Raw genomic sequence first — 26417 nt, 5'->3', positions numbered from 1 at the left:
AAACATGTAATGAATTCACAGATAGAATGGTGGAAGTCAAGACTCGAATTTCAACGTTGGAGGATCATATAGTGGCACAAAAGGGGGCTACAGAAGCAATACACGCCTACAAAGAGGATGTGCAGATTAAGCTTGTGGACTTGGAGAATAGACTTTGCAGAAATAATCTTAGAATATTAGGAGTACCGAAGGGGACTGAGGGACAAGATGTCTGTAAGTTTGTGGTGGAATTGTTTTCAGAGACCTTCCCTGAACTTAAGGATTGGAACTGGGCTGTGGAAGACCAAAGGGCGCATAGGTTTCCTTTCAAGCAACGACTGGTAAAAGGGTGTCAACCCGAACAGCGGCCATGGGCAATCTTGATCTCCTTGAATAATTTTCTGGCTCGACAGGCTGTATACAATTTGGCATGGCCAGATAAAAAAAGGATGGGGAAAGGCGTGCAATTTTTTGTTAGGCCTGATTATTCCCATTATAAGGTTGAAAAGAGATGGCGGCTGCGCCAATTGATTACTCCTTTTCAGGTGAAAGGAACACAGACCTTTTTGTTAAATTCTGCACCTTGAAAGTTTTGTCTTCATTCGGAGGTGCAGGCTAAGAAATATTTGACGACTTTGTGAAAAGACCTGTTATTATTGGAAAAAGTGTTTTTTCTTTTTTTCCTGGTTATGAACAATTGTATAAGGGGATTAGGAGGAAGCATGCATTTTTTTGAATTTTAAGTTGAGGCTATTTAGATAGTGTCCTCCTATAAGGTTGTAAATCTTCAATGTTGATGATCAATAACCAGTTATATGTTGGTGGGTGGTTGATCACAAGGTGGTGTACTCACCATCCATCACAGGGCTATACACCCTATTGCCGTTCTTTTGGGGAAAGGGGGAGTGTTTGAGGGATCCGAGGGGGGCACGGAGGTGTTGAGTAGTGGAGATGGGTTGGGGCACAGGCATAATAACGTTTATAGCAAGGTCATATCTGTAAATGTAATTAAGTTGCAAATGTATGTAGAAAAGACAAACAGGTTGACAGTGAAACTGGTAAAATATAGTGGGCTAAATGGCTGTTAGTGGATTACATATATGTTCATTTAATTTATGTGGTTTAAATAATATTAATAAGAGGAGACGGGTTGCTGCTGACTTGCGATTAATGAAACCAGATACTTTGTGCATTCAAGAGACGCATATACCTTGGACTAAGCGCAAGTTAGAAAAGCTCGGATTTACTCTCCTGGCTGCAACCAGTCAGACTATTACTAGCAGGGGCGGTTGCTATTCTTGTACGAGGTGACATCTCAGGGACGGGGAGGGAAAGGACTGACAAATATGGTAGATGGGTGACTGCTGAGCATATGGTTGGTGGAAAACAAGGTTACAATTTGTACAATATATGGGTGGAATTTTGATGAAGCTCTTATATTAGAGAATTTGAATATGGAATTGGTTCGTGAGATACCCCTTTGATAGTATGAGGAGATTTTGACATACATGCAGAGGGACATCAGTTAGATGATGCCAACTATAAATATATGGTTTGGAAACCTAAGGTTTTTAAAACATTAAGGCAGATGTTAAAAGATCATGGATTAGTAGATGTATGGGCGGCCTTAAATGATCCGGATCCTGGCTATACCTTCTACTCATCTCCCCATCATAAATTAGTAAGACTCGACAACGTATTTATGTCTAAGCTACTTATTGTTGGCGCAAAAATATAGGTATGGCCTAGAATAACAGCAGATCACGGCCCACTATTGTTAGATGTCTATAGCTTTAGTCAGGAGAAAGCTTGCAGGGCGTTTACGTTTAATAGGAAACTTTTAATGGAGAATTAATTTATTGATCATATGTTGATCTGGGTCTCTCAATTTCTGGAGGTAAACAAGGAAACTTCTTCTAGCCAATAGTATGGGACGCCCTTAAAGCGGAAATTCAGGGTGAAGCACTTAGCTGTGGATCTGCCAAGCAGATATTAGGACAAACCTTGATACAGCGGCTCCTGGAAGATATAAGGAAGAATGAACAAGAGTTGATACAGGTGCTTAGGCGGGGACTAGAGGCCAGTGAAATACAAACTAAGATTGCATGTTGCAAAGCCAAAATTAATGCGATATGGTGTAAGGAAATTGCCTATCAATATAAGCTGTATAAACAGGATAGATATGAATACGGGGAAGCTACCGGATGATGTCTAGCACAAAGGTTAAGAGTCAGACAGTGTTCACAGAAAATAAGGGCGATGGGGATGCAGCTGGCAATACAGTCGAAACGTTGGAAGGGATATTGGGGGTATTTTATAAATTTTATTATTAATTATATACGCAAAGAGATGTTAATGAGCAGGATGTAGAGAACTTTTGTCCAAGATGATTATCCTTCTTAGAGTTATGTATTACTTTAGGGCGGTACAGCTGGAACTAACCGAAATACAACTTCAGGGAGTCCAATCTATCTGCGATAGGTTTATGTGGGGACAGAGGAAATTGAGACGGGCGTTTAAATATATGATGTTACCATGTGATCCGGGGGGGGCGGTCGGTCCCAATTTTACCTTTTATTAATATGTGCGTATACTTCAAAACATACGGATAATGTTGACAGGTGAAGATGAATTGATAGCGTGGAGAGGTGTGGCTCACTGGTTAGAGGCGGCAGACCTGTAAGCAGAAAACGGCCCGGGACCAGGGTTCAATTCCCGACGCGGCAGGGTCTTGGACCAGGATCAACGGACTTTATAATTCTCGCCTCAGTGCCTACTCTAACCAGGGAACACACTCGGTAACTCTGGGCATTAAGCTTGCCTCATCTCTACAACGGCCCCCCACAGATGCTGGGGATGCCTGGTTTCACCCTGGAGATACCCAGAAAGGGACCATCTCACAGGTAAAACCAGGACGGGTTCCCCAGCGGTCTACAGCGCCAGGACACTCGGGTAGAGTAACAGTGCGCTTTACAAGTATCCCACATTTAAATTCACCATCAATATATCAGATGTTGTTAGGATTAGAAGCTAGAAACTTCTTAGTTAAGTTTAATGAACCAAGTTACTTTAAAAAAACTCGGTTTTAGGTAGTGCTTGCAGTCTATAAGGTCTAGAAATCGGTACAGAAAATGTTAGACATTTCACGGTTTAGTTTATATTTGCTGTTAAATGCGTCATCTATTTTCCCTGCTATATTTTGGAACTTCAGAATGCAGAGCTGGATGGCTAAAGTGATTAGACAATTAGGATATCTTTACAAGGGGGTCATTAGATTAATTGTCAGGGTTAGTGTATTGATGTGGACTTCAACAAAAGGAATTTTCAAATATTTCCATGTGCGGGATTCCTTATTTAAATATCATATGGGTGAGTGTATAACTATGACCTCGATGGTTGAGGCAATTAGAAGGAGGGTACGGTTAGGGGTATTGTATGCTATATTAAGCGAGACACAACCAGATGATATGGCTGCACAAACGGTTAAATGGAGTGAACGGTTGGTCCAGGAAGGCAAGTGTGACTGATGGTTGTATCTAAGGAATATATAATGTTTGCAGATTAAGTACAGGGATTAAAGTTAAGTGGCTTCAAAATGTGTCTCTAATTTTTAAAGAGAAAATAGCTAATACTTACTGGCAAGGTTCTCTGAGAATCTGAAATTGTCAGTGGACCAACCGAGCACATTCTATATGTATAGTCAAGTTTACACTAGTGTCATCAGCTGTATGACTAGAAGAGGAATTGATTTACTTCTAGTTTGGGAGATCCAGGACAATCAAATGTTCTGAGGCCATATTGTGTCAGTGGGATCTTTCACACCTGGGACCCAGCTGTAGGGTGCCACCTCTAACTAGAGACAAAGTACATTTTCTAGCGCTTGACTCTGAGGGTAATGAGGCAGAGAATTTCAGGGCTGACTATGGGCTGGGACTTATACCTCAGCAATGCACAAACAACACTCAGTATATGAATGTCCAGCAGCTGCTTTAGCAATATTCAATAGGAAAGATATTTGAATTTACAAGATTTCTAGAAGGATTGAGAACATAACCCATCCACCCTCCACCTGTATCCCCCATTGGAAAGTAAATTCACAGAATAACACAGGTGCGAATAAAAAAAAACAAAGTAAATGTTACTGGGGCAACTCACCCCATAAGTATAGTCTGATCCCTTTATCTGTGAGTACTATATGACAACGAATGCAACAGCAAGTCCTAACCCTAAAAAACAGCTATTCCCCAATAGAAGGCTATGCATATTACTAAAGTTGATCCTAGCAGCTGTGTCAAGTGATTCACAACAAATTAAGAACTGAGTACTGATTTTATCACCATGTTTCACAATGCATCAACTTACTGGCTTTAAAAATCACATTTCACAGTACTGATGCTTAAAGATCATTAGTAATGAGCATCCCTTGTACAAAAAACCTCGTCTTCCAAATAAGTCTCCCCAAACAGAGGGCCATATTTAGAAGGGAAATGGTGGAGTGAGGCGTTAGCTTTCTTGGCTTAACACCTCACTCCGCCACTTCAGAAATGCAGGGCTGCACCATATTTACAAGAATATGGTGCAGCCCTGCTTTTCCCCCTTGCTGGGGCTACACTTAGCAGCCTAGCGCCAATGCAGGCACCCTTCATAGTGCAAGGGTGTCTGCATGCAGGGGAAGATTGTTTACATGCAGGAAGGTCACCCTTCCTGCAAATAAACAATCTTTAAATGCTGTTTTGTAACTTCTAACAGAAGTTGCAAAACAGCATTTAAAAAAAAATATTGTTTATATGCAGGAAGGGGGACAATGGAGCACACATGAAAACAGCAAAAACGAGGAGAAATGAAACATTTCTCCTCATTACGCCAGGGTAAGACCAGGTTTTCCCTGGTCTTGATTCTGGTGCTAACTCCTAATTACGCCTCCCCTGGAAATAGGGGCCAGTGTCAGAATCAATGGGTTTACATGATGCAAAGGGGCTGGGGCAAGCCTCTAGCATCACTGACCTCCAAGAAGGAGCTTCCAAGGCGGTGATGTCCTCAGCCAGGATGCGTTGAGTCACTCTGCTCAGACTGAGAGCGGCCGAGGGGTGAAGATGTCGCCGCTGCACTTGGCTTTACCCTTACAATGTGTTCGGCCTGTGGTGTGTCGAATTTACTTGCCGCACACCCGAGGCACTTGCTTCTCTCCCACAGAGTGCAGATCCTCACAGCTGTCAACTGTCATCTGGGGAGTGCAGGGTGGGGATCCCAACACAATGTCATTCAAGGTTTGAGCTCCTGCAGAATGAAGTGCTGGTTGTGGGTGAATCAAAGCACTCATTACAGGCGGTTCTGAATCTTGTCAGTTCCAGTTGTCGGACTCAGAGTCCCACAGCAGCCTTAATATGGCAATGTCTTTGGTGGCCCTGATACTTCCAGGAACAGGGGGCACGCCAACAAGTCCTTGGAGTTAATTTAGATTAGGAGGTTGTAGAGTAGGTTCAGGTCTGCTCACCGCAAGAGGTAGCAGGCCAGCACAGCAGAGCAAACAGCAGGCAGAAGGCCAGCACAGCAGAGCAGTTAGCCAAGTGACAGTCCCTCCTGGAAGAGCAGCTCCTCTTCTTAGCAGAGTCTCCTCAGGACCCGAAAGCTGACTGTTATGGGGGTCTCTTGGGTCCAATACTTGTGCCCAACTGTACCTTTCAAATGGGGTAGCCATCAAAGAGGCTTTGAACCTCACAAGGCCTCTGCTCTCCCTTCCCTGTCTCCATACACACTACAAAGGAATATGCAGTTCTTTGTGTGGGGACACATGCAGCCCAATTCAAGTGTCAGCTCCTCCCTTCCAGCCTACCTTAGGAGAAGGGTCATCAGGATGAAAATGCTACACCCCAGCTCCATTTGTGTGAGTGTCTTGAGGGAATGCTCAAAGCCCAGCTGTCACCCTAACCCAGACATGTATACAGAGACAGGCAGAGGCATTGAATAGTTAAATAAGAAAATGCCAACTTTCTAAGAGTGCTAAAGCTTAAGGAGTTAGGTCCTGGGACGTGGCAGGAGCTGGACCATATCTAATTGATTAATATACAACTTGCCCCTCACACACTTCTTTGTTGCTTGATAATGCAAGCACATTAATCAGGACTACTTCTGATTATGTGGGTTTATTTAGTTTCACCCTTTACTTTTTATTCATTCAGATACAAAAATGGATCTCTGTTGTATGTATGAGAAACACACAAAACATATAACACTTAATAACAATTATGGAAATCATGAATGACAACACATTAATTTCAAAACATTAAATCCAAAAAATGAAAAAACACCTTGCACATTGCTTTCTATTGCGGCAAATATTCAAGTTTTTTACAAAAATGCCTATATCAAGAAATGATAATTTCATGGAGTCATTGAAGGACAAAGAGTCTGCAACAAGGCTAATGGATACAAATCAATAAATGCAATATCGCAGTGAGTCCTGTGCACTTTATAGCCTTCTTAATGCCGACGCGTTTCGACCCGTTAATTCAATACACGGGGTCTCATCAGGGCCTTGTCGCTTCTATCCTTTCTATATCTAGAAAGTGTGTGCAAAAGAAAGAGAACAGCACCTTAGTTTTGTTACTCTCACCCATTTCGCTTCACTTAGCCTCTATCTGTAAATGGTTGTGTACCTGTAACTTTGCGTGTAGCCTGAAAATGTGCTTCTATCGAAAGAAGCATATTTAATTCTGAAATTCAACAGTACCCAACGCGGGTTAAATACATTGTCAGAGGTCTCCAGGCTTTAATCTCCTCTGCACCAACTCAGTGGTTAAAAACTGATATAGTGCTTCGTGCGAGCCAGCATTAGAATGGATCACCTGTGAATGATTTCTGACTCACAATATAATATGAAAAATGGTTTGAAATAAAGTCTCATGTTAGGCGGCACCCGAACTACTCAGAACTACATGTCCCATAATTCTTATACCACGTGACTGAAAGCTTCTTATCACGTCTGCAGCAAGATGGCTGCTGTTGCCAAAACGCCAGCTGTAACGCGGAAACACAGAGAGACTGTGCGCTAAAGACTGCTGGATCTTTCCACGCATGTTTCCTTTTTATTAAAGGTAGGAACCACGATTATAAACGAATATCATACACGTAATACAAACGTGAGCGCTAGGCATATAATGATTAAAAGCACTCCGTTTCTTTTTAACAGACTGAGTAGTAACGGTGCTGTACTCCGAAGAGATTATTTCTACGTCCGCCGAGGGACATCGCCCTCTAAGGTAGACCGATTTAAAGCATTTTTTCATGCAAATCATAGAACATAGGCTCGCCCCAACCAGTCGCACAAACAACTTCAATATTTTTTCGCACAGGGAGGACAAAGCGTATCGAGCGCTAACCCCCACAAGCTAAACACTAACAGAGTACAGAGGAGAATAAGGAGAAAACGGAGACAGACTCTAAGAACAGCGGTGCTACAAACAGGTATGAATCACGAGCACCGGCCACGAGACAGGGGACATCACTCCACAATCACAATCACCATCACGCTAATAGATAAAACTATCTTACAGAGTTTCCAGAGACACAGAAAAAGTGAGAAGGCTGTTGAACCTCTCGGATACGGCTACACGCAAAGTTACAGGTACACAACCATTTACAGATAGAGGCTAAGTGAAGCGAAATGGGTGAGAGTAACAAAGCTAAGGTGCTGTTCTCTTTCTTTTGCACACACTTTCTAGATATAGAAAGGATAGAAGCGACAAGGCCCTGATGAGACCCCGTGCATTGAATTAACGGGTCGAAACGCGTTGGCATTAAGAAGGCTATAAAGTGCACAGGACTCACTGCGATATTGCATTTATTGATTTGTATCCATTAGCCTTCTTGCAGACTCTTTGTCCTTCAATGACTCCATGAAATTATCATTTCTTGATATAGGCATTTTTGTAAAAAACTTGAATATTTGCCGCAATAGAAAACAATGTGCAAGGTGTTTTTTCATTTTTTGGATTTAATGTTTTGAAATTAATGTGTTGTCATTCATGATTTCCATAATTGTTATTAAATGTTATATGTTTTGTGTGTTTCTCATACATACAACAGAGATCCATTTTTGTATCTGAATGAATAAAAAGTAAAGGGTGAAACTAAATAAACCCACATAATCAGAAGTAGTCCTGATTAATGTGCTTGCATTATCATGCAACAAAGAAGTGTGTGAGGGGCAAGTTGCATATTAATCAACTTTCTAAGAGTGGCACTTTCAGACCTGCAATTAAAAAAACATCTTCACTATAAACTGTGGATCCAGAGGCACAAAACTCCAATTTCCTATATGCCCCAATAGGAATTTACACTTAAAAGATGTTTTAAGGCAATCCCAATGTCAACCTATGAGATAAGAATGAGCAGTTCTTTTTGCTACCAGGACAGGTAAAACTCAAAAGGACATATGCTACTGACCTCCATTAATGAGGAGCAGTTGTAAAAACTTCAAGTCCTACAAAACACTTTGGCCAGAATGGTCCTAAACCTCCCTCCCCGCACCCCTTCCACGCCCAGCCTGAAGACCCTCTACTGGCTTCCCATAAAAAAGAGGATCAACTTCAAAATATGCTGCTTGGTCCACAAGACCCTGCATGGTAAAGGTTCAAAATATCTATCCAAAAACCTAATAAAATACCAACCAACTAGACTCCTGGGCTCCACCAGTAAACAATTCCTAGCAGTACCAAAAGTGCGTGCAGTAAGGAACGGAGGTACAACCTTCTCCAAAATTGGTCATGAAACCTGGAATGCCCTACCCACTTATTTTTGACTCCTGTTTTCTGGGAAGTAGTCCCCTTCTAAGAAAAATACATTGTTCCCTGATATTAAGCATGCAGGGAAGGTTCCCGTGAAGTGCAATGAGTGGGTTGTGAGCCACTCACCTAAAACTCCAGTTGATTCAGATGAGGCGATGCTATTCCCCGAATCCCAATGGGACCTGTCGCTGTAGCAATAAATGTCCTAATGAGTTCCAAAGGGAAGGGGAGTTGGGATAAGAGTAAAAGAGAAATACCAGCGTCTTCTAGGGTTCTGATTCTTATGTCAGAGACTGCTGAGCTTGGAAGGGTATATGTTCTTGAAATGGACACAGGGTTACTGCACTCTGATGTCATCTGCTGTGATTATACTTTATTTCCTGCAAGGGAAACCACAAATTAGATATGGCATATAATGGCAATGCACAATGGCATATCTACATGTCATTGGTTTGACATACTTATACAGTTCAGTGTTGATATTTGGCAGCTCTTCTTTTGTAAGTAGTAATAATGAGCAATGCATGTACTAAAAAAACACTGTCTTTTCCTAAAGCTCAAGAATAAACAATGCTGCAAAATAACAGTGGACCACTTCGTTCAGAGCTGCTATCCTTATTGTATTTGGTTCAGATTCATGGGCAGTGTTCATTGTAACAATAACGTCTATTTCAACAGCAATATCACAATGGTGCACCTTTTACAGGAATTACAGCTTTGCTGTATAGAGTTCAAAACAGAGTTCTTTCTGTGGGTTCAAAGAAGCCAAATGCGGTGTAAATGTTCTTTCTGGGGTTTAAAGAAGCCAAACGCAGCATAAATGTTCTTGCTGGTGCAGCATTCAAGTTTTAAACCCTGGGCATGAAAAATAGAAATGATTTACCTTGTAAGTGGCAAAAATAGCCTCAGTGAGGCGAGCGCATTGAGGCGCTGTGTTCTTAGCTTGGCTTTCTGCTGTGCTTCTTTTTCAGGATATACGGGGAACTGCAGATGGCACAGAGAAAGGAGGGTGGAGGCCTTTGGAAGGAAGAGTGTCTCAGAAATTCATCACCGCTCTAGGGCACTACAAAGGGGATGCTAAGTGTTCTAAGCAGGCACAGCCCCCCAACGGTATGCAGTCACTGGGGTTGGCTAGTGTAGCGCTTGGGGAGGATGGCCCTAGATTGTGTTGGTGAAAGTGCGCAATTACCCTAGTGTCCTTGGGGGATGGAGCGATGGTACAGAGTACCCACATGCCTACAAATACTAGAAAGTACTGTCAGTGAGTGTCCATCAAAGGGAAGAGGGTGGAGGCTCTGAGAGATACAGGAGCCAGCATGTCTACCATCAAGTGTCATTTGGTGTCTTCAGGACAGGTAGTCCCTAACACGCTACATCAAATTGTTGCTGCTGACATGCGTAGATAGCAACTACCCTGTGGCTCTGGTTCCCATTGAGTGGAGGGGTTAAAGCAAATTTGAGGCTATCATCCTGATATGTCATTACTCCAGAAACAACCTTAAGTAACAAGTCCAGGAACCTTTGGAAAAGCATTGTCTGCTGATGCTAACTTAAAAGGCAGCCTAAGGTATTTAAATGCTCCAAAAGGAGTGATAAATATAGTGAGAAGTTTCAAACTATATATTAACATACTATGATGATAAGCAGCCTTGAGGTCTATAGTGCTAAAAACACACGTATCCCCTATGTCTGACAACATTTCTTGAATTTTAGGAAGAGGATGATTTTGACAACTATGTTCTTATTCAATGATTGTGGAGCTGGACAACGTCTGATATCACAGTTTTTCTTTCCTGCAATCACAATACTCAAAACCCACACGGAACATTTAACAGGCAAAATAAGTTTGTCATTGCACTTCTTTTACAATAACTTCTTGAAATCATTACGAACACTCAGAGACACATTACGAACCCTATGTTTACTGGTCTAGCTTTTCCCTTTAGGATAATGTCATGCAAAAACCTATTCACACACCCAGGTTCATCCTTAAAGACTCACTAGTATTAATCCAAAAGGAAATAAATTCCATCTCCTTAACTGTCGTCAAATTTCATCAACAAATCTTGGCAATTGTCAACATCCATATCTGATGAGAGTTTAGTTCAACTCAATTGCGATCCGATTGAACTGGAATAGTAGACCCAGGCTTGAGATGATCCCCAATCTTCCTCTATCCATCCACTCAATACATATTTTCAGTCAACAGCAACATTCACCTTGTGACAATACTTCTGTCCATGAACGACAATTTGTCTTCAAACCATCCAAGCATTTAAATTTCAAAACCACCAAATAGCTTAGGTGAAATGTCACACTTATTCAAATGTTTCTCTTTTATATTTTTCATAAAACTGGACTGATGCAAGGTAGGATTAGGTGAACCCGAATAAGCCATAACTAACACTACAACTTCCCCAATGCCAATTCTACAAAATGGTCCTTTTTGTGCTCCATATTTATCAGCAAAAATCATTAGAACATTTTTTTATAATCTCTCCTGACATTTGTTAAACATACTTTCATCAACCTGCACAGTTGGTATATTTTTTTCTTATTGATGTACATAACCCAACACTCTTTTGACCTATATACTTTGTAAAAATGGCAAACCTTATTACATTGAGAGCTCATTCTTGTTTTGCCGCCACCGCCAAGACTCAGCGCCTTTGACCTTATCTGCTGGGGGCATTAAGGACGTAATAGCCGCCACCGCCGTGAGTCACCGGGACGATTGCAGCGTGGGCGGATGCCGGAGGGGAGGCGAACCACACCTCCCAGCATCCACTGCACCGCGCAAGCCGCTGACGGCAGTTATGAGCGCCAGGAGGCGCCCAAAAGGACGCTCGGGCTCCCGTGGCCCGGGACAAGGGCGGGCTATCTTAGGCCGTCAGAGGCCGAAGGAGGCCGGGCTGGGCCACTCCTTTTGGTTTCATCACTTTGTGACTGGAGTACTTATGGTGAGAGTCCTCGTTGCTACTGGATATAGATAAATATTGGACATAAATTACCCTTGAGTTATTCCCTTGTGTGTCGCAGGAAATAATCTGTGTGTACTTAAGTTACCCCAAGTATTAATCCATTGGGAAACTAGTTTTTTTAGTTAAACAATTATGAGTAAACGGAAGGGGGCGGCTGGCACGCTTGACGATTTCATATTAAGAGCTGAAACAGTACTATGTCACGAAATCGAATTGGCCCAAAGAAGGTTGTCTCTTGGTCCATCTAACCTTCCAACTCACAAGCAGCCCTGTGTACCTTTTCCGCCAACAACCCTGCTCATGAATGAGGGGAGCCATGTACAAACTTTTGCATTTAATTTGAATAATTCTGGTAGAGAGAAAAATCTGTCTAAGGAAGGCCCATTGAATACTAATGAACCAGAGGTAACTGGAATATCCACAAGATTGCGAGCACAGAAGACAACAGGAATAATAAAAGATCCAACCAAGAACCTACCAAGGGAGAAAAGAATTATTGAAAAAAAAGGGAAAACTGGTGCAAGTAAAAGAAATGATCATGTGCTGGAACAAGAAGGGATGTTGCTGAGAACAATTGGGGTACAAACTGACGCTGATCTGTTTATAAATAAGGGTAATGAGAAAGCGGGGGAGGGAGGAGAAGACCGGACAGTAGTGGACATCTTTAAAAAAGCCCTAGACGCAATACAGATCGAAATAGATGAAAGTATGGATAGCAAAATGAAGGTTTTTGATAATAAAATTAACAGGTTAAATTCTTCCATAGCCAGTTGGACTCTATGATTAAGGATGGTGATAAAACAATTGAAGTAGGGGCTTGTTTAGTAACAGAATTGAGGTTACTATGTAAAACGATACAGGAAATAGGTAACTAAGACCAAACCCCGAATCAATTGAAGCAAATAAATAGTGTCAAGCCAGGGAGTAGTCGAGAGGGAGGGGGGGTATGTGTGCCCTATAGCAAGGTTGCTGTTGCTCCTGAAAATAGAACTAATTATCCAGTAAATAATAATGACAGAATAACAACATATAGTCCAAAGGAAACTGATTTGATCCCCAATCCTGATGTATTGAATTTGCCACCAGAGACATGCCCCTATGTTTTAGTATTAGCAGGTGTGCCAGTCCTAAAAAGGTATCAGAAGGAATCCTTGCACAACCTTAGGAACAAAGTGGTTGACTGGATCTGTAAGCATAAGAAGTTTAATATTTGCAAGGTGAATGAAATCCTGATGGTGCGTAGGGTAGAATGGGTGGGGACCTCATCTAAAGACATACAAGGAGATTGTATTGTGATAAATTTTAGGTACCCACACACCGTGCATAAGCTATTGAAGATACAAGAAGAGATGCTACCCCAGAGTCCTAGAATCTCAGCTTTACCGTTAGGTTACTTTTACAAGCCAGTAGGAAGCACATTAAATCAGAATCCTGGCAGTATTTCAATTCCCGCAACTCCCAACAGATTTCGAGAATTAATCTCTCTGGAAGAGGTAGATTGACTGCAATTAACAAGTGAAATGGTAAAGGAAATTAAAGCAGTCCCTATAGTAAATGAAATGGAGGGGAACAAGAATACACAAACTAATAATCATTGTAAAGAGTTGACATTAAGGGATGACAAATGTGCATGTGAAATAATATCTCTTGTACCAGAAATATTAGAACTTAGTGAGAGTATGTCGTCCATGCCAGACAGTTGTGCAGAGAATGTGTTAATAGGTGGGTGTCAGAGAACCACTTTCTCAGAAAATATTGCAGGGTTAAAACTGATATCATGGAACATAGCAGGCTTAAACAGGAAAATTAGTGACCTAAAATGGAATGATTTCATCCAAAAGTGTGACATTTGTATTCTGCAGGAGACTTGGGACATAAAGACACCATATAGGGCTGGGTTCAAAACATTTCATATAGCAGCAGTCCCATCTGTGAGGGGAAGGCCATCAGGGGTCCTAGTAATATGGGTCAAAGTGAACCTTAACATTCTTGTCACCCAATTAGCTATCGATTTACTAGACATCCTTGGAATCAAAATAGTAACAGAAGATAGAAGAACGGTACACTTATATAATATTCACAATAGACCAAGCCCAGCCCACATAGAGTCTCCAACAATAGAAAAATTGGACTTTATTTTAAATGCTTTAGATCCGAATATAAGCATTATAATAGGTGGTGATTTTAATTGTAATTATGAACCTATTATAGGGCTTGGAGAAATCTTATATGAGGAAGATAGTGCCAATACGATTCCTATAGTGAATGATATAGAGATGGTTCCATGTACTAAACTAGCGCTGCAAATTACGAAAGTTATGGTAGGGCATGGCCTGAGAGCATGTAATGGACGTTTATCGTCCGATGCACCGCGGGCACCAACTTTTTTTAGAAGCAAATGCCAGAGCAAAATTGATTATATAATTGTATCTACTGATATCTGGCCGTATGCTATGGATTTTGAGATCATGCCAAGAATAGAAAGTGATCATCGCTTCAGCTCCGGTTTGAGAGCAGGTTACTGCATAGCACAATTGTGAACGAAAGTATAACCTATAATAGTGTGGACAATATTGTAATTAGTAATAATCGGCGTTCTGTCAAGTGGGCACATATGTTGGAGCATGACGAATTATTGGCCAACGTTTACAGTATCTTTGCAGAAACCTTTGGTTCACATGAGATTGTACTAGATGTAGGTAATACACTCCTAGATTTGCACCAGGGGTTCTTTGAAAAACTGATACGATTGTTAACAAAAAAACTGAAAAAGACTGGTATGAATGGAAATCCCCAGATATTAGGAGAACCTTGGTATAACAAGGAATGTCGTACTGCAAAGGCCGAACTAGTCCATGCTATTAAAAATAAAAATATGCTGGAAGTTAAGGAAGCAAGGTTAAAGTATAAGAAAACCCAAGAAAAGGCAAAAGCTGCATGGGACGAAGAAGTTTGGTCTACTGTGGTAGCCGCCGCAAAGAATAGTGACCAAATGTTATTTTGGAGAGTAGTGGCCAAAGGAAACAAGAGAGAAAAAGGATCTAGGGAGGTTTTCTTGGATGAGATGACATGGACAGAGCATTTTTTTAAACTGTATTAAATTCCCCCTAATGAAGAGTTTCCTTTAGAGGATGAAGTATTGCCAATCTTAAATGGTGACAAATTAGACTTTGATCTACAGGAAACTGTGTTGGCCATTCCCGCAGTAAAAAATGGGAAGGCCCCTGGTTTAGATAAAATTCCTGGCGATCTTTACAAACACAAAATAAATGTTTGGGCCCCCTATATTAACTGTATATGTAATGCTATAGCGGCCGGAGCTGATTTACCGGAGACGTGGAGGGGGGCAGAAATCATCACTATTTTTAGAAATAGTGATAGAAGTGACTCCGCTAACTATCGCCCAATTAGTTTAATGGATATTTTACAGAAAATATATTCAAGGCATATTTTAAATCGTGTAAACATTTGGGTGGAGGAAAATACAATACTATCTAAGTATCAAGCAGGGTTTAGGGACAAAATAAATACTATCAATTAGGTTTTTAGTATTTGCTGTTTGTGTTGAAAATATGTGAATATAAGAAAGGGCCATTTATATGTAGCATTTGTGGACTTTCGGGCTGCTTTTGACTTGATCCCGCGAAAATTGTTATGGGGGACAGTTAACCGTCAAGGGCTACCTCCTAACCTCTTAGAGCAGATCATTAAGTTGCATGAAAACAACTATGCAAAGGTTAGGTGGGGCCCCGCAGGGGAGCTAACAAGTCAAATCCCCATTAAGAGACGGGTCCGTCAAGGTTGTGTGTTGGCACCTACTTTATTTTCATTGTTTGTTAATGATCTACCTTCCTTCCCTGAAGGCTGTATAAATGATGCTCCAAAATTGGGGGGTGAAAGGGTTTCATCCCTCCTTTTTGCTGAGGACACCATACTTATATCACAAACGTCCAAGGGTTTACAAGCCTTTTAAATACATTTCAAACTTAGTGTAGTAAAAAAGGCCTTGAAATCAACACTAACAAAACAAAGTATATGGCGATAAATCCACATAAAACTTTTAGGGAACAAATGTTTTTAAATGGCCAAAAACTGGAACATGTTCAGAACTTCATCTATCTAGGGCTTTCATTAGACGCTAGTCTTTCATGGAAAACACAGGTAGAAAAAAGCAAAATAACTCTAACTCAAAATATGTTACCAATAATGAAGAGACATGGTAATAGTCACAGTAAATCGGTCTTACCAGCTCTAAAAGTTTTCAAGTTTAAAGCACAGTCTGCAGCACTATATTGAGCTGAGTTATGGGGACCTATGTGCGATAAAGCTTTTAATGTTAGTGAAAACAAATTCTATAGAGCTTTGGTAAGGGTTAATCTCCAGACACCATTAACACCATTTATCTTAGACCTAAATATGAAATGCACTGACCATCATGCGATTCTGAGACCACTAGTGCTCTGGGTTAGACTTTGGTCAAACCCTGAGCTGTAAGATTACAAAAATGGTCTAAAGGAAATAATGGATAGTGGTAATTGTATACTTGGTTTAAACATGTTAGAACCTGGTTAACCAAGATTGGTCTGGCGCATTTCTGGGACAATCCGGCAATATTAACCAAAATCTCAAGAAAGGTACTAAAAACATCATACTGGGCATTTATGGAACACAGCTTGCTAAATGAAAAAGCGACAGGACCACTAACAAGTAACTTTCTTATGTTTAAAAATAGTGCTTGTTATGAAAGTTTTTTAAATGAAGTACATCCTCCATTGCCAAAACACTATATTTGAAGTATAGATATGGCATTTTTATGAAAAAATCATGTGTAGCAAGGTGGTCTAAGGATAGAGATGATTCATGCACTTTATGCAAAGGTGAGAGTAAGGAAGATGATCAGCGTATCTTATTCTTCTGTCCGGCATATGCCGCTCCCAGAAAAAAATGGATCAGACCACTCTGTCTATATATAGATGTAAGAATGTATAAAGAGGCAGGAAGAATTTTGAAAACTGATACTACCCAAGTCGTTATATTTGGAGTTAGTAGATTTTTGTTAGCTACTTATTTTATAAGAGCTAAATTTGGCGTGAAATTTTAGACTCCTCCAGGATGTTATATGCGCATTATTTGTTTATTTATTACATGCCTTTTTAAATTATTTAATTATGAGTTTTTAATGAGATGATATTTCCCCCACAATAATATCCCCATGTAACTGCACTTTACATTCTTTGTCTGATATGTGATAACTGGTAATAATGTCATTCAGTGTTTGCTGTCTATGTCTATGTATGTTTTATTATGCATCTTTTATGGTACATTGTACCGAAATAAAGATTATGAATTGAATTGAATATTACATTGAGAATTTATGTTTGAGAGCAGGACAATGTTGGCAATATCTAAATGTAAATGCAATGCACAACAATAACAATAACTTGCTTTAAGCTTTTCAATTTCCACCTTTTTGTCCTCATCATCCACACGTACTGCACCTATGCTCACCTCCTCTCTATTACCATTACCCGCTAAAGCCTTAGTAGAAATCTCTCAACCCCTTTGGCAATGCTCTATTGAATTTTTTCACTAAAAGAAACTAAAACTAATTGGTCAATATAAGTGTCAATTCACTTCCAGAATCACAGGAGGCCACTAAAATCCTGAGATTTGCTGTAAATTCATCAATTGTTTCATCACTGCCTGGTTTCAGTGAACATAAATTGAGTCTCTCAAAAAATCAGTTTGGGTTTCTCACCAGACTGCATCTCCAATCTTTCAGCAGTCATCCCAAGAGCAAGCCTTCCAGCAAATGCCAAAAAATGTCATATGCAGCATCACCCAAACAGCTAAGTATTAGAAACTTTTTTCTGCTCTGCATGTGTTAAAAGGAAGTATGGCAACGAGACAGGTCATTCAGGTAAAAGATAGAAGTTTATTCTTCAAGTTACTTCTTCAGTTACAGATTAGAGGAAGATGGTAAGTTCCATGTAATGCACCACCAAGAGCAGTCTCCTTGCTGCTCAGTCCATTCACTCCCACTGATCCTTCTTCAAGCACAAACCCTCTCAGCATTCCGATGACCTCACCACTGGCTGAGTAGCAAAGCAGTGAACAACAAAGAGGAGGATGCAATATGTTATAAAGTAGATTACAACACATGCCCCCCTTATATAGACAATATAAATGCTTATGAACGCAAGATGATAAACATACAAACAGCACGAAAACCACACGTCCCTAACAAACTAGGAAGGACACAATATAAATGTTTCAAACCTTACACTGTAGCTATAACATCCCCATAACCCACCTCGCCACACATTCAGGGCAACTACTAATAGGGTATCTCTTAGCCCTTAAACAGTGGGTTTCTCATCCTAACCTTGTCATTAAAATGTTGTAATGAAAGGATAAGTCCATACTCCAAGGTGTAGATTATGTAAGGAGGTTTATTTTCTTAGTTCCAGGTAATGAGTTCCAGATGCAAATTCCAGGATATGCCAGATGTCAAGCCCTACAAGGAGCAGCCCCCCTTGCTGCTCAGTCCAAACTCCAACTGACACTCATGGGCACTCAACATTCCACTGCATCACAATGCACCCTCATTCCACAAAGCACGCTCATACTGGCTGAGCAGCAGGTATAATAGCAGGAAACTTACTATGCATCAATAGATAATAGATAGTTTTCAAACTTCCAGTACGAAGTGAACCATTTTGTGAACACTGAAGTAAAGAATGTTGCTGAATCACAAACTGTTGTGCAGCCATTGTTGCCTAACATTATCTAAAAAAAGAAATTAATCTTACCCAATCACAGTTAAAACAGGGTGTGCCTATCACTTCTAGTATGACCGGAATACAAGCAGATAGTTAAGATGTATAGTTCCAAATATTATAATCCTGATGAGTTACTCAATGGCCACCACAGGATCGTAGGTTCTTAAGTAGAAGTCAAAGCATCAGTGTAAATATCCACTGTTCAAGATAGCTGCCAGGTAAGAGTGAGGTATCAATCCCAAATGGAGATTGTTCTTATTTATTTATTTCTCAAGTTTTTAACAAAACAAACAAGAAGCAAATCGCAACATCCTGTACACAGTAAAACACGCACATAAAATACAGTTGAATGCAATCAGATAGAATACAGACAGTTGAATTAGAAATCGACAGAACCCTATGAATAAATACCATAGGGCATACTAGTGTCTGTGGTGTTATCGCTCACAACCATTCCAGAACAGGACGTTAGGGACTTCCATGTAAGGGTAGCCACGGCTCAACAGTCAGTGTGCGTGACTGACTAATCCACCAGCTGGATCAAGTAGCAGGTAATGTGGGATTTGGGGGCAGCGAATCGTCATTAGTCTGCGACTGTTAGGGGCCTCTGGTAGATATATACGTTGTGTAAAGTCCCCAGACGTTTTTAGGGCTGCTCCTGGGAAGTAGTAGTTCACTGACGTTCTCTGTCTGTGTGCAACAGTAAAGCATGTCATGTGACCACTGTGCCATAGTGGGAGTGGGGCCACGAAGCCAAGGGATAGCACTCTATGTTTCACCAAGAGGAGACCCATATCTACCAGTCAGCGCCTTCTTCGTGTTTTTTTTTGGGGATGGCCCACTAAGGCCAGGGACGGGTCTAGGGGCAGATCTGAGTCTGTTATCTTTGCCAAGTCCCCAAAAAACCAATTCCCAAAATGTGTGTACCCTTGGGCAAAACCAGGCCAAGTGCATAAAATCGGCCGATGGTGATGCACATCTGTCACAAGTGGGAGTTTCCCTCTACCCGTATCTATGTAGTCTCTCTGTGGTGTAATACGCCCTATTAAGATACTTAAAATGGATTAGTATGTGCCTACCATTCAGTGTAATACGGCGCTTGCTGGTGCAGCAATATGTCCACATGGCATCATCGATCGGTTGTTGTAGGTCGCGTTGGAATTCCAAAAGGGCCTTGGTGTACTGATTCCCCCTGTGTGACATCACTATCTTATATACATTGGAGACAATCTTGCGTGGCGTTTGGGCTTTAATGACATAAGTTAATTCCGCAACTTCAGGAGGCTCTGAGAGATCCTCCCCAAAGATACCACGTAGCGCGTGTCTTGTCCTGTGAAATTGGTAGTGCTGTAGTAGGGTATGTGGGGGCTCCTGCTACCCCAGGTCCTCCCATCATTTAACCACACCATTATGAAAGAGGTCGCCGGACGTCTTAAGGTTCATAGAGTTTAGTACACGAATTACCCCTCGGTCTCTGCAAGGAAGCAACCAGCGAACCCAATCAAGTGGCATGACTGGGGAATATAACAGGGCTCTCGCCTGGAGCTGTAATAGAAAATGCCAAGCATGGCAAGTAGTGTTGATTGAGTCAAGTATACCCATCCCGGAATCATCATCTTCAAATATTAAGGCTGGGAGTGGTAGCGGCTCTGCAATTAACGACTCAAGGCGGAGGTGGGGTGCATCCGTAGGGCCGTGTATCCAATAATATAACTGTGCACAATGCGGGGCTCTATAATATAAATTTAAGTCCATTGCTCCCAGGCCTTCCATGTGGTAAGGCAAGGTTAGTGTCTGCCACTTAACCCTAGCATTTTTGCCCGCCCAGGCCAGTTTTATCAGTAATGTCTTGACACGGCTGAATAAAGAAGTGGGCTGTACCATGGGGATATTCGTGAACAGGAAAAAAAAGTTGTGGCAGCACCACCATCTTCATAATGGTGAATCTGCTTAAGAGGGACAATGGCAACCTGATCCAAATCTCTATGTCGTCTTCCAACCTACTGACAGCCGTACCATAGTTTTCCCTGAAGACTACCTCTGAATCAGGGTGTACCCGGATACCCAGGTACCTAATCGAATCTGTGGACCACTGCAGGGGGTACTCCGGTTCATGCTGCTGTGTTGCGGGAGTAAGCGGGTCTACAACTGATTTGGGCCAGTTAACTCGCAGCCCCGAAAGGGCGCCAAAATGCACCACCTCGCGTAGCACCGAAGAGAGATTGTTTTAAGGAGCATGAACATACAATATTGTATCATCGGCGCAGGACGAGACTATTAGCTCAATTTACGACAATCTGATACCCTTGTGACTGTGGTATTCTCGCAGTGCACAGGCCAACGGCTCCGCCACAAGAGCATAAAGCAGTGGGGACAGTGGGCATCCTTGCCTCATCCCATGAGTTATGTTAAAGGGATCCGTCACCAGATTACCAACCCTGACTCTAGCGGAGGGATGATTATACAGCACCCTGATCAGTTGTAAGAAAACCAGACCTAAGCCCATCCTGGTCAAGACTAGGCACATGAAGGGACACTCTACAGAGTCGAAGGCCTTCTCCATATCCAGAAAGACAGCAACTACTTTGGTGTCCTGCTGTGTATGCTGCAAGGCCCCAAGGACTGTGCGTAAATTGTAAGTGAGGTTCCTCTCTGGAATGAAACCTGCTTGCTCGGGGGCAACTAGGGTCTGCACAAGGGGAGCTATCCGATTAGCAAGGAGTTTAGCAAAAAATGTTGTGTCTACGTTTAACAAGGATAGCAGACGGTATTACCCACACTCCTCAGGCGGCTTCCCTAGCTTAGGTATAGGTACTATTGCTGCCTCCCTCATTGTGGGTGGTATTGTGCTAGTTTGACACATGTAATCAAATAGCGTGGACAGATGTGGCAGAAGAATATTAAGAAACGCCCTGTGAAAGGACACAGTAAGGCCGTCCAAACCAGGCGCGCTACCCGATCTCATTCCCATCAAGGCTAGAACTAGCTCATCTTTTTCCACTGGTCGCATCAGAAATTCCCTATACACATTCGTTAGGAAGGGTAGCCTAATATAGGAATGATAATCCATAATTTCCTCGTCTGTCCCGGAAGAGCGAGATGAATATAAATCTGCATAATAACTTCTGAAATGTTCCGCTATATCTGTCTCTTCAGACAGTACCTCCCCTTCCGCCGACTTAAGTTCCGTGACTTGAGCTTAGCTGCGGCGCCTCCCGAGCAACTGCGCCAGAACCGCGCCCGGTCTTTCCCCCTCCCCTTACGCACGAGCCATGGCATATTTACCTAAATGTTTAAGTTCAGCATCTGATGCGTCCTGATATTCTTCCAATAGAGTCTTAATTTCAGATGCCACGGCGTCATCCACATGGAGCATCTGTCACCGCTCCAGTGCCCCCAGTTTCTTAAACAGGTTTGCTAGGCAACCACAAATATCCCAGAGAACTCCCGGGTGCTTTGACATGTCAATATCCCAAATGTATATTTTAAGGTTTCCCATAATATTTGGAAACCATCCACAGACCCTATGTTGGTCTCAAAGAACATCTCAGTAGCCTCCGCAAGCTCGGCCTTAAAGACCGTATCCAGCAGCAAATATGAAGGGAAGCGCCTTGTGAACGGCGGTATGCTTTTCTTGGAAGTTGCTATCATTATCAACAGTGGGGAATGGTCAGACAGTGTACATGGGTGGACCCTGCATTTCCTAACATCATCATCAAGAGGGGTAGATGCTAATCAATAATCTATCCTAGTGTGCAGGTTATAGTATGCAGAGTAATGTGTGTATCCCCCCTTGTGCGGGTAGCTTGATCGCCAGACATCGCGCAAGTCCAGGCAGAGCATAGCTCATTCAACGACTTAGCCGCCGCAGTGGGACATCTGTAAGGGCCCCCGATCTATCCACACCCGGGTTCCTGACCAGATTGAGATCTCCCCCTCATAGGAAATGACTATCCCTGTACTTAGTTGGCTGCGGACACCAGGGAGTCAAAGAAGTTAGGGCAGTCGTACTTTGGACCGTAAATGTTCACCAGAACTAAGTCAATGACTCTCTCCTGACATCTAGATATATTGTATCTGCCATCTCTGTCAGTGTCTAGTGGAACTAAAGTATAGATTTTGGATTTATCCATGTAATCACCCCTCTGGTGTGTGTGGTAAAGCCTGAGGCATGTATGTTGTCCCACGACTGCATAGAGAGAACTGTCGATTGGATGATGCTTCTCCTGCAGCAGGGCAACGTCTATAGCATGATTTTGCAAATAATGTATTACCTTACGAAGTTTCCTGTGATCATTTAGTCCCCTGAAATTCCATATGAGCGCTTGGAGGGCATCAACAGGTATTTCCGTATCTATGGTACTAGGTGCCCCCATCATAGGTAACTGGTCTCATCCCAAATGCTGTTCTGTGAGGTCGGTATTGTTCATTAGCACCATGCATGCATCTATATAAAACATCTCTATGTAAGGACATCCATTTGCTTCTCAACACCCAACAACCCCCCTCCCACAGCAGACCTCCCCCAACACCTTCCCCTCCCTCCCCCCAAGCATGGCATAGTCCACTCCAAGATCACGCAGTTGCTTTTTCAGCGGGGCGAACTGTCGTCGTGCCTCCTGGACTCGAATCGTAAAGTCCGGAAATAGCAATATCGTAGAAACTTTGAATCCCAAAGGCTGCTTCTCCCTGGCCAACTTTAGTGCGGCGTCTCGGTCTTGGTAGTTGAGTAGTTTTGCGGCCGGGGTCCCACGGAGCGATGTACTCTCTCTACCACAAACATAGTGGAGAACGAGTCTTCCCCCAGCATGGTCTTCATTAGTTCTCTGTAAATTGCTCCATATTGCCAGTGTTCGTGGTCTCCGACAGTCCAACGATCCTGAGGTTGCAGCACCGAGAGCGCACCTCTAATTCTTCAGTTTTGTCCTGTAGTACTCGCAGCACTCTGCCTGGTCCGAGCCAAGGGTGGTGTGCGCCTCCTCCACTTCCGTTAGCCTCCGTTCTGACATATCCAGCCTCTCTGCATGCTTATCTAGCCTCTCAGCTATACGATCCATCCTATAGGATAAGGCATCCTTTTTTGTCCCTAGGGATGAGATACCTCTCTGCAGGCTTTTTTCCTTGGCGACTAACATCGAATATCCGGGCACGAGTCTTCTGCAGACTGTTCTTGCATTCTTGAGACGTCCTCCGTAGACGCTTCCCTGGACTTGGACCTCTTCTGTTCGAACTACAGCTTCGGTTGCACCCTGTAATCCCTGCCCATCCTGGCATTCTGCAGCCCGTATCACTGGCAAAACTCCGCCCAATCGGGTGGGTCGGCGCTGCAGGAGGGGTGTTAGTACGCTATGCACAGCTAGCATGCCAAGTGAGTGACCCAGTACCGCTTCAGGCCAGAGGTGGTGTCGGGCAGTGTCAGACCAAAAGCACTCACTCCAGGGGGGCCTATCAGTCCACTCAAGGCCCCAGGACAACGGTTCAGGGCTTAACACTTATGGTGGTTTCCGGGGTTGCTGCCTCTATTTTGTTGAGCGCAGGGAGTGGTCGCGCTGACCACCAGCCAAGTCCGCGCACAGTCTCACCCTCACAACAATGACTTTCAAAGTAGCGCTTTGCTCACTATCACAATTGGCACTACCAAGGGGTTCAGTGTCCTCTATGACCAGATCTGTTCCACTCACGTGTCTTCAATCAGTCTATCCAGCTAACCCAGACCAAGGCCGGCAATCAGGCAGGGCCCCACGTCCCCAGCAGCAAACAAAGCCTTGAGTCCTGCTGGAGATGTCGTGATACTCTATTCTACTGCCTGGGCGCAACACCACCTCTACCAGGGGCCCCTCAAGCACGGGGGCTGAGACGAGCAGCCGGGTTCTTCCTCAAGCTGCACCGAGTCTGGCGCAGCCACACCAGTAGAGAGGACACTCACCGCTTGCTGTCGCCGAGGGGACCCCAGGCCGTGATTGCACCGCGTGTGCAAGCTGCTGCACTCCACTTGTGCATCCAGACCACTGGCCGTGATGGTTCATGGCGCGCGCCGCCCAATCCCCTCATGCAAGTCCAGCGCTCTTGGCCCAGCTCGTCCGACCTCACAAGGTGCTCCAACTTCGCCTAGAGGTATGGTGCGGCGGTCGGAAGCACTGCAAACGGACACCACTGGTCTCCGGGGGACAGGGGGCTCAAATTCCGGTCGCTGAGATTGCGCAGTTGCAGGATAAATACCGTATAGTTGGACGGTGAATCAGAGCTCCCAGCTCAAGCCACCATCTTGGTCGCCAGCAAGCGGCGCCCCCCAAATAGAGAGTGTTTTACCTCTGACTCCCCAACCTCACGAAATGGCTGCCCAATGTGAAGAGTGTGCTCTCAACAGTAGACAAAGCTTGTACCTAGGCTGAAGTATCACCTCATGCAGCAGAGAAATAGCAAAAAAAAAGGTCCTAAACACAGCTCACCAATGAGTCTTCAAGAAACTCCTTACGCATAAACAAAGGCACTCTACATGCGCAAAGATAAATCCAATAAAGAAGCAATCTGATTACCTCACAATGTCATCCCAGAAATTAGCTTCAAAATGTCCTTTCCAAATCATCTCATCACCAAAGTTATGTGCCAATTACAAAGGATATGAAGATGATAAAAGTTTTAGTTAATTTGTACAGAAGCAGCCCGTTGCCAGTTCATACATTTACCGCCTGTCCGCTGCATCAACCGTCTCATCTCTTCCACGTTCTACACCCTTTACCAAACATCATTCTACATGCACAAGACGGCAGCTAGCAGGAGCAATACAAAAATGAAAAAAACTAACAAAGAGATAACATAACAATACTAAATACAATAAACACATTCAAAAAAATAATAATAATGCTATAAAGGATACAACAAGTGCATATTACTTTTAGATTTGCCTCCAAGAGAAACATGAAATCTGCCTGGAGAGTAATACAGGCAGACCTAAAACATATTTCTGCCTTGTTACAGTTATGCCCAACAACCTCATCTGACCATACAACACACAGATCTAACTGTCCTGTAGGCTTCTGTGGTCTTCCGTTGCCTTTCCTAGTAACATCACCAACCCTAGGCCCAACTGGCCTATTTGATGTAGGTGCTCTGCCCTTGATGGCTAAACATGTTCTCCCTTTTGGGAGACTCAGGGCACCCAAATTCTACCTGTGGTTTGTTTGTGTGGGGTGCTCTACAGCCGAGATACAGCCGTGCAATGAATGGTTTAAGCTGCTGGTTACCTGGAGGGTCCCGCAATCCCTCAGGGCTCCTGCTTACAAATATAATAACATTGTATTACTCCATCCTTGATGGACCTTCAAACTTCAGTGACTGCATGAGCCATTTCTACTAACTTTGTGTTTTCCAGCCATGGTGGATAGTTACTTTTTTTTACAATGCAGGTGCCCTTGCTGACACAGGATCCTCTTTCGTGCCATACTGACTCCTGCCCATCAATTTCACGGTTGTTCACATTGAAGCAGTGGCTCTCCTTGTGCCTGCCATTTCCATCTGAATTGAGTTTTAAACTGCCAATTTGACTTGCTAATGTTACCCCCTTGCCAAACCTTAAACTCCCTGTTGGAATGGAAAAGTCCTCTGAATGGCAAGAGACGTGTGCTCCCGCTCTGAGTGGCAAACTACGGTTCTTTGGATCCTTAATTCTGATTTTTTGTTATAGGCGAACACAGATCTTGCATGTGCGCTATGACAAAGACCTGTCTCACGGATTGTGGTCTTGTTGTCCCGGGAGGGAAGCCTAAAGCACTACCCTCATAGTGGTGGAAGGCTACTGACAACACCAGGTGTCGAGCAGCACAAACAAGGAGGAGGAGTAAGGCCTACAGGCTCACTCACCATTTTTAAACGTTTACTGCTGTATGTTT

At 42.9% G+C, this 26417-nt stretch overlaps 1 protein-coding gene across 3 annotated transcripts in view; it reads right to left on the bottom strand.

The window, feature by feature from the left end:
* Positions 1-26417, bottom strand: part of LOC144828491 (uncharacterized) — a 148897-nt gene that overhangs the window by 95481 nt on the left and 26999 nt on the right. For 2 of the 3 annotated variants that reach the window (XM_078686709.1, XM_078686710.1), the window contains exon 2: positions 9023-9145. In XM_078686709.1, coding sequence (XP_078542835.1) covers positions 9023-9122 — 100 coding nt within the window. In that variant the 5' untranslated portion in view covers positions 9123-9145. Of the gene's footprint in view, positions 1-8891; positions 9146-26417 lie in introns of all 3 variants that reach the window. The other variant, XR_013610451.1, reaches the window with a different exon arrangement.

This window comes from Lissotriton helveticus, chromosome 4_1, assembly GCF_964261635.1.
Source record: "Lissotriton helveticus chromosome 4_1, aLisHel1.1, whole genome shotgun sequence".
Classification (NCBI taxonomy): domain Eukaryota; kingdom Metazoa; phylum Chordata; class Amphibia; order Caudata; family Salamandridae; genus Lissotriton; species Lissotriton helveticus.
Note: the sequence above shows the minus strand (reverse complement) of the source record. Positions and strands in the feature narration are given on the sequence as shown.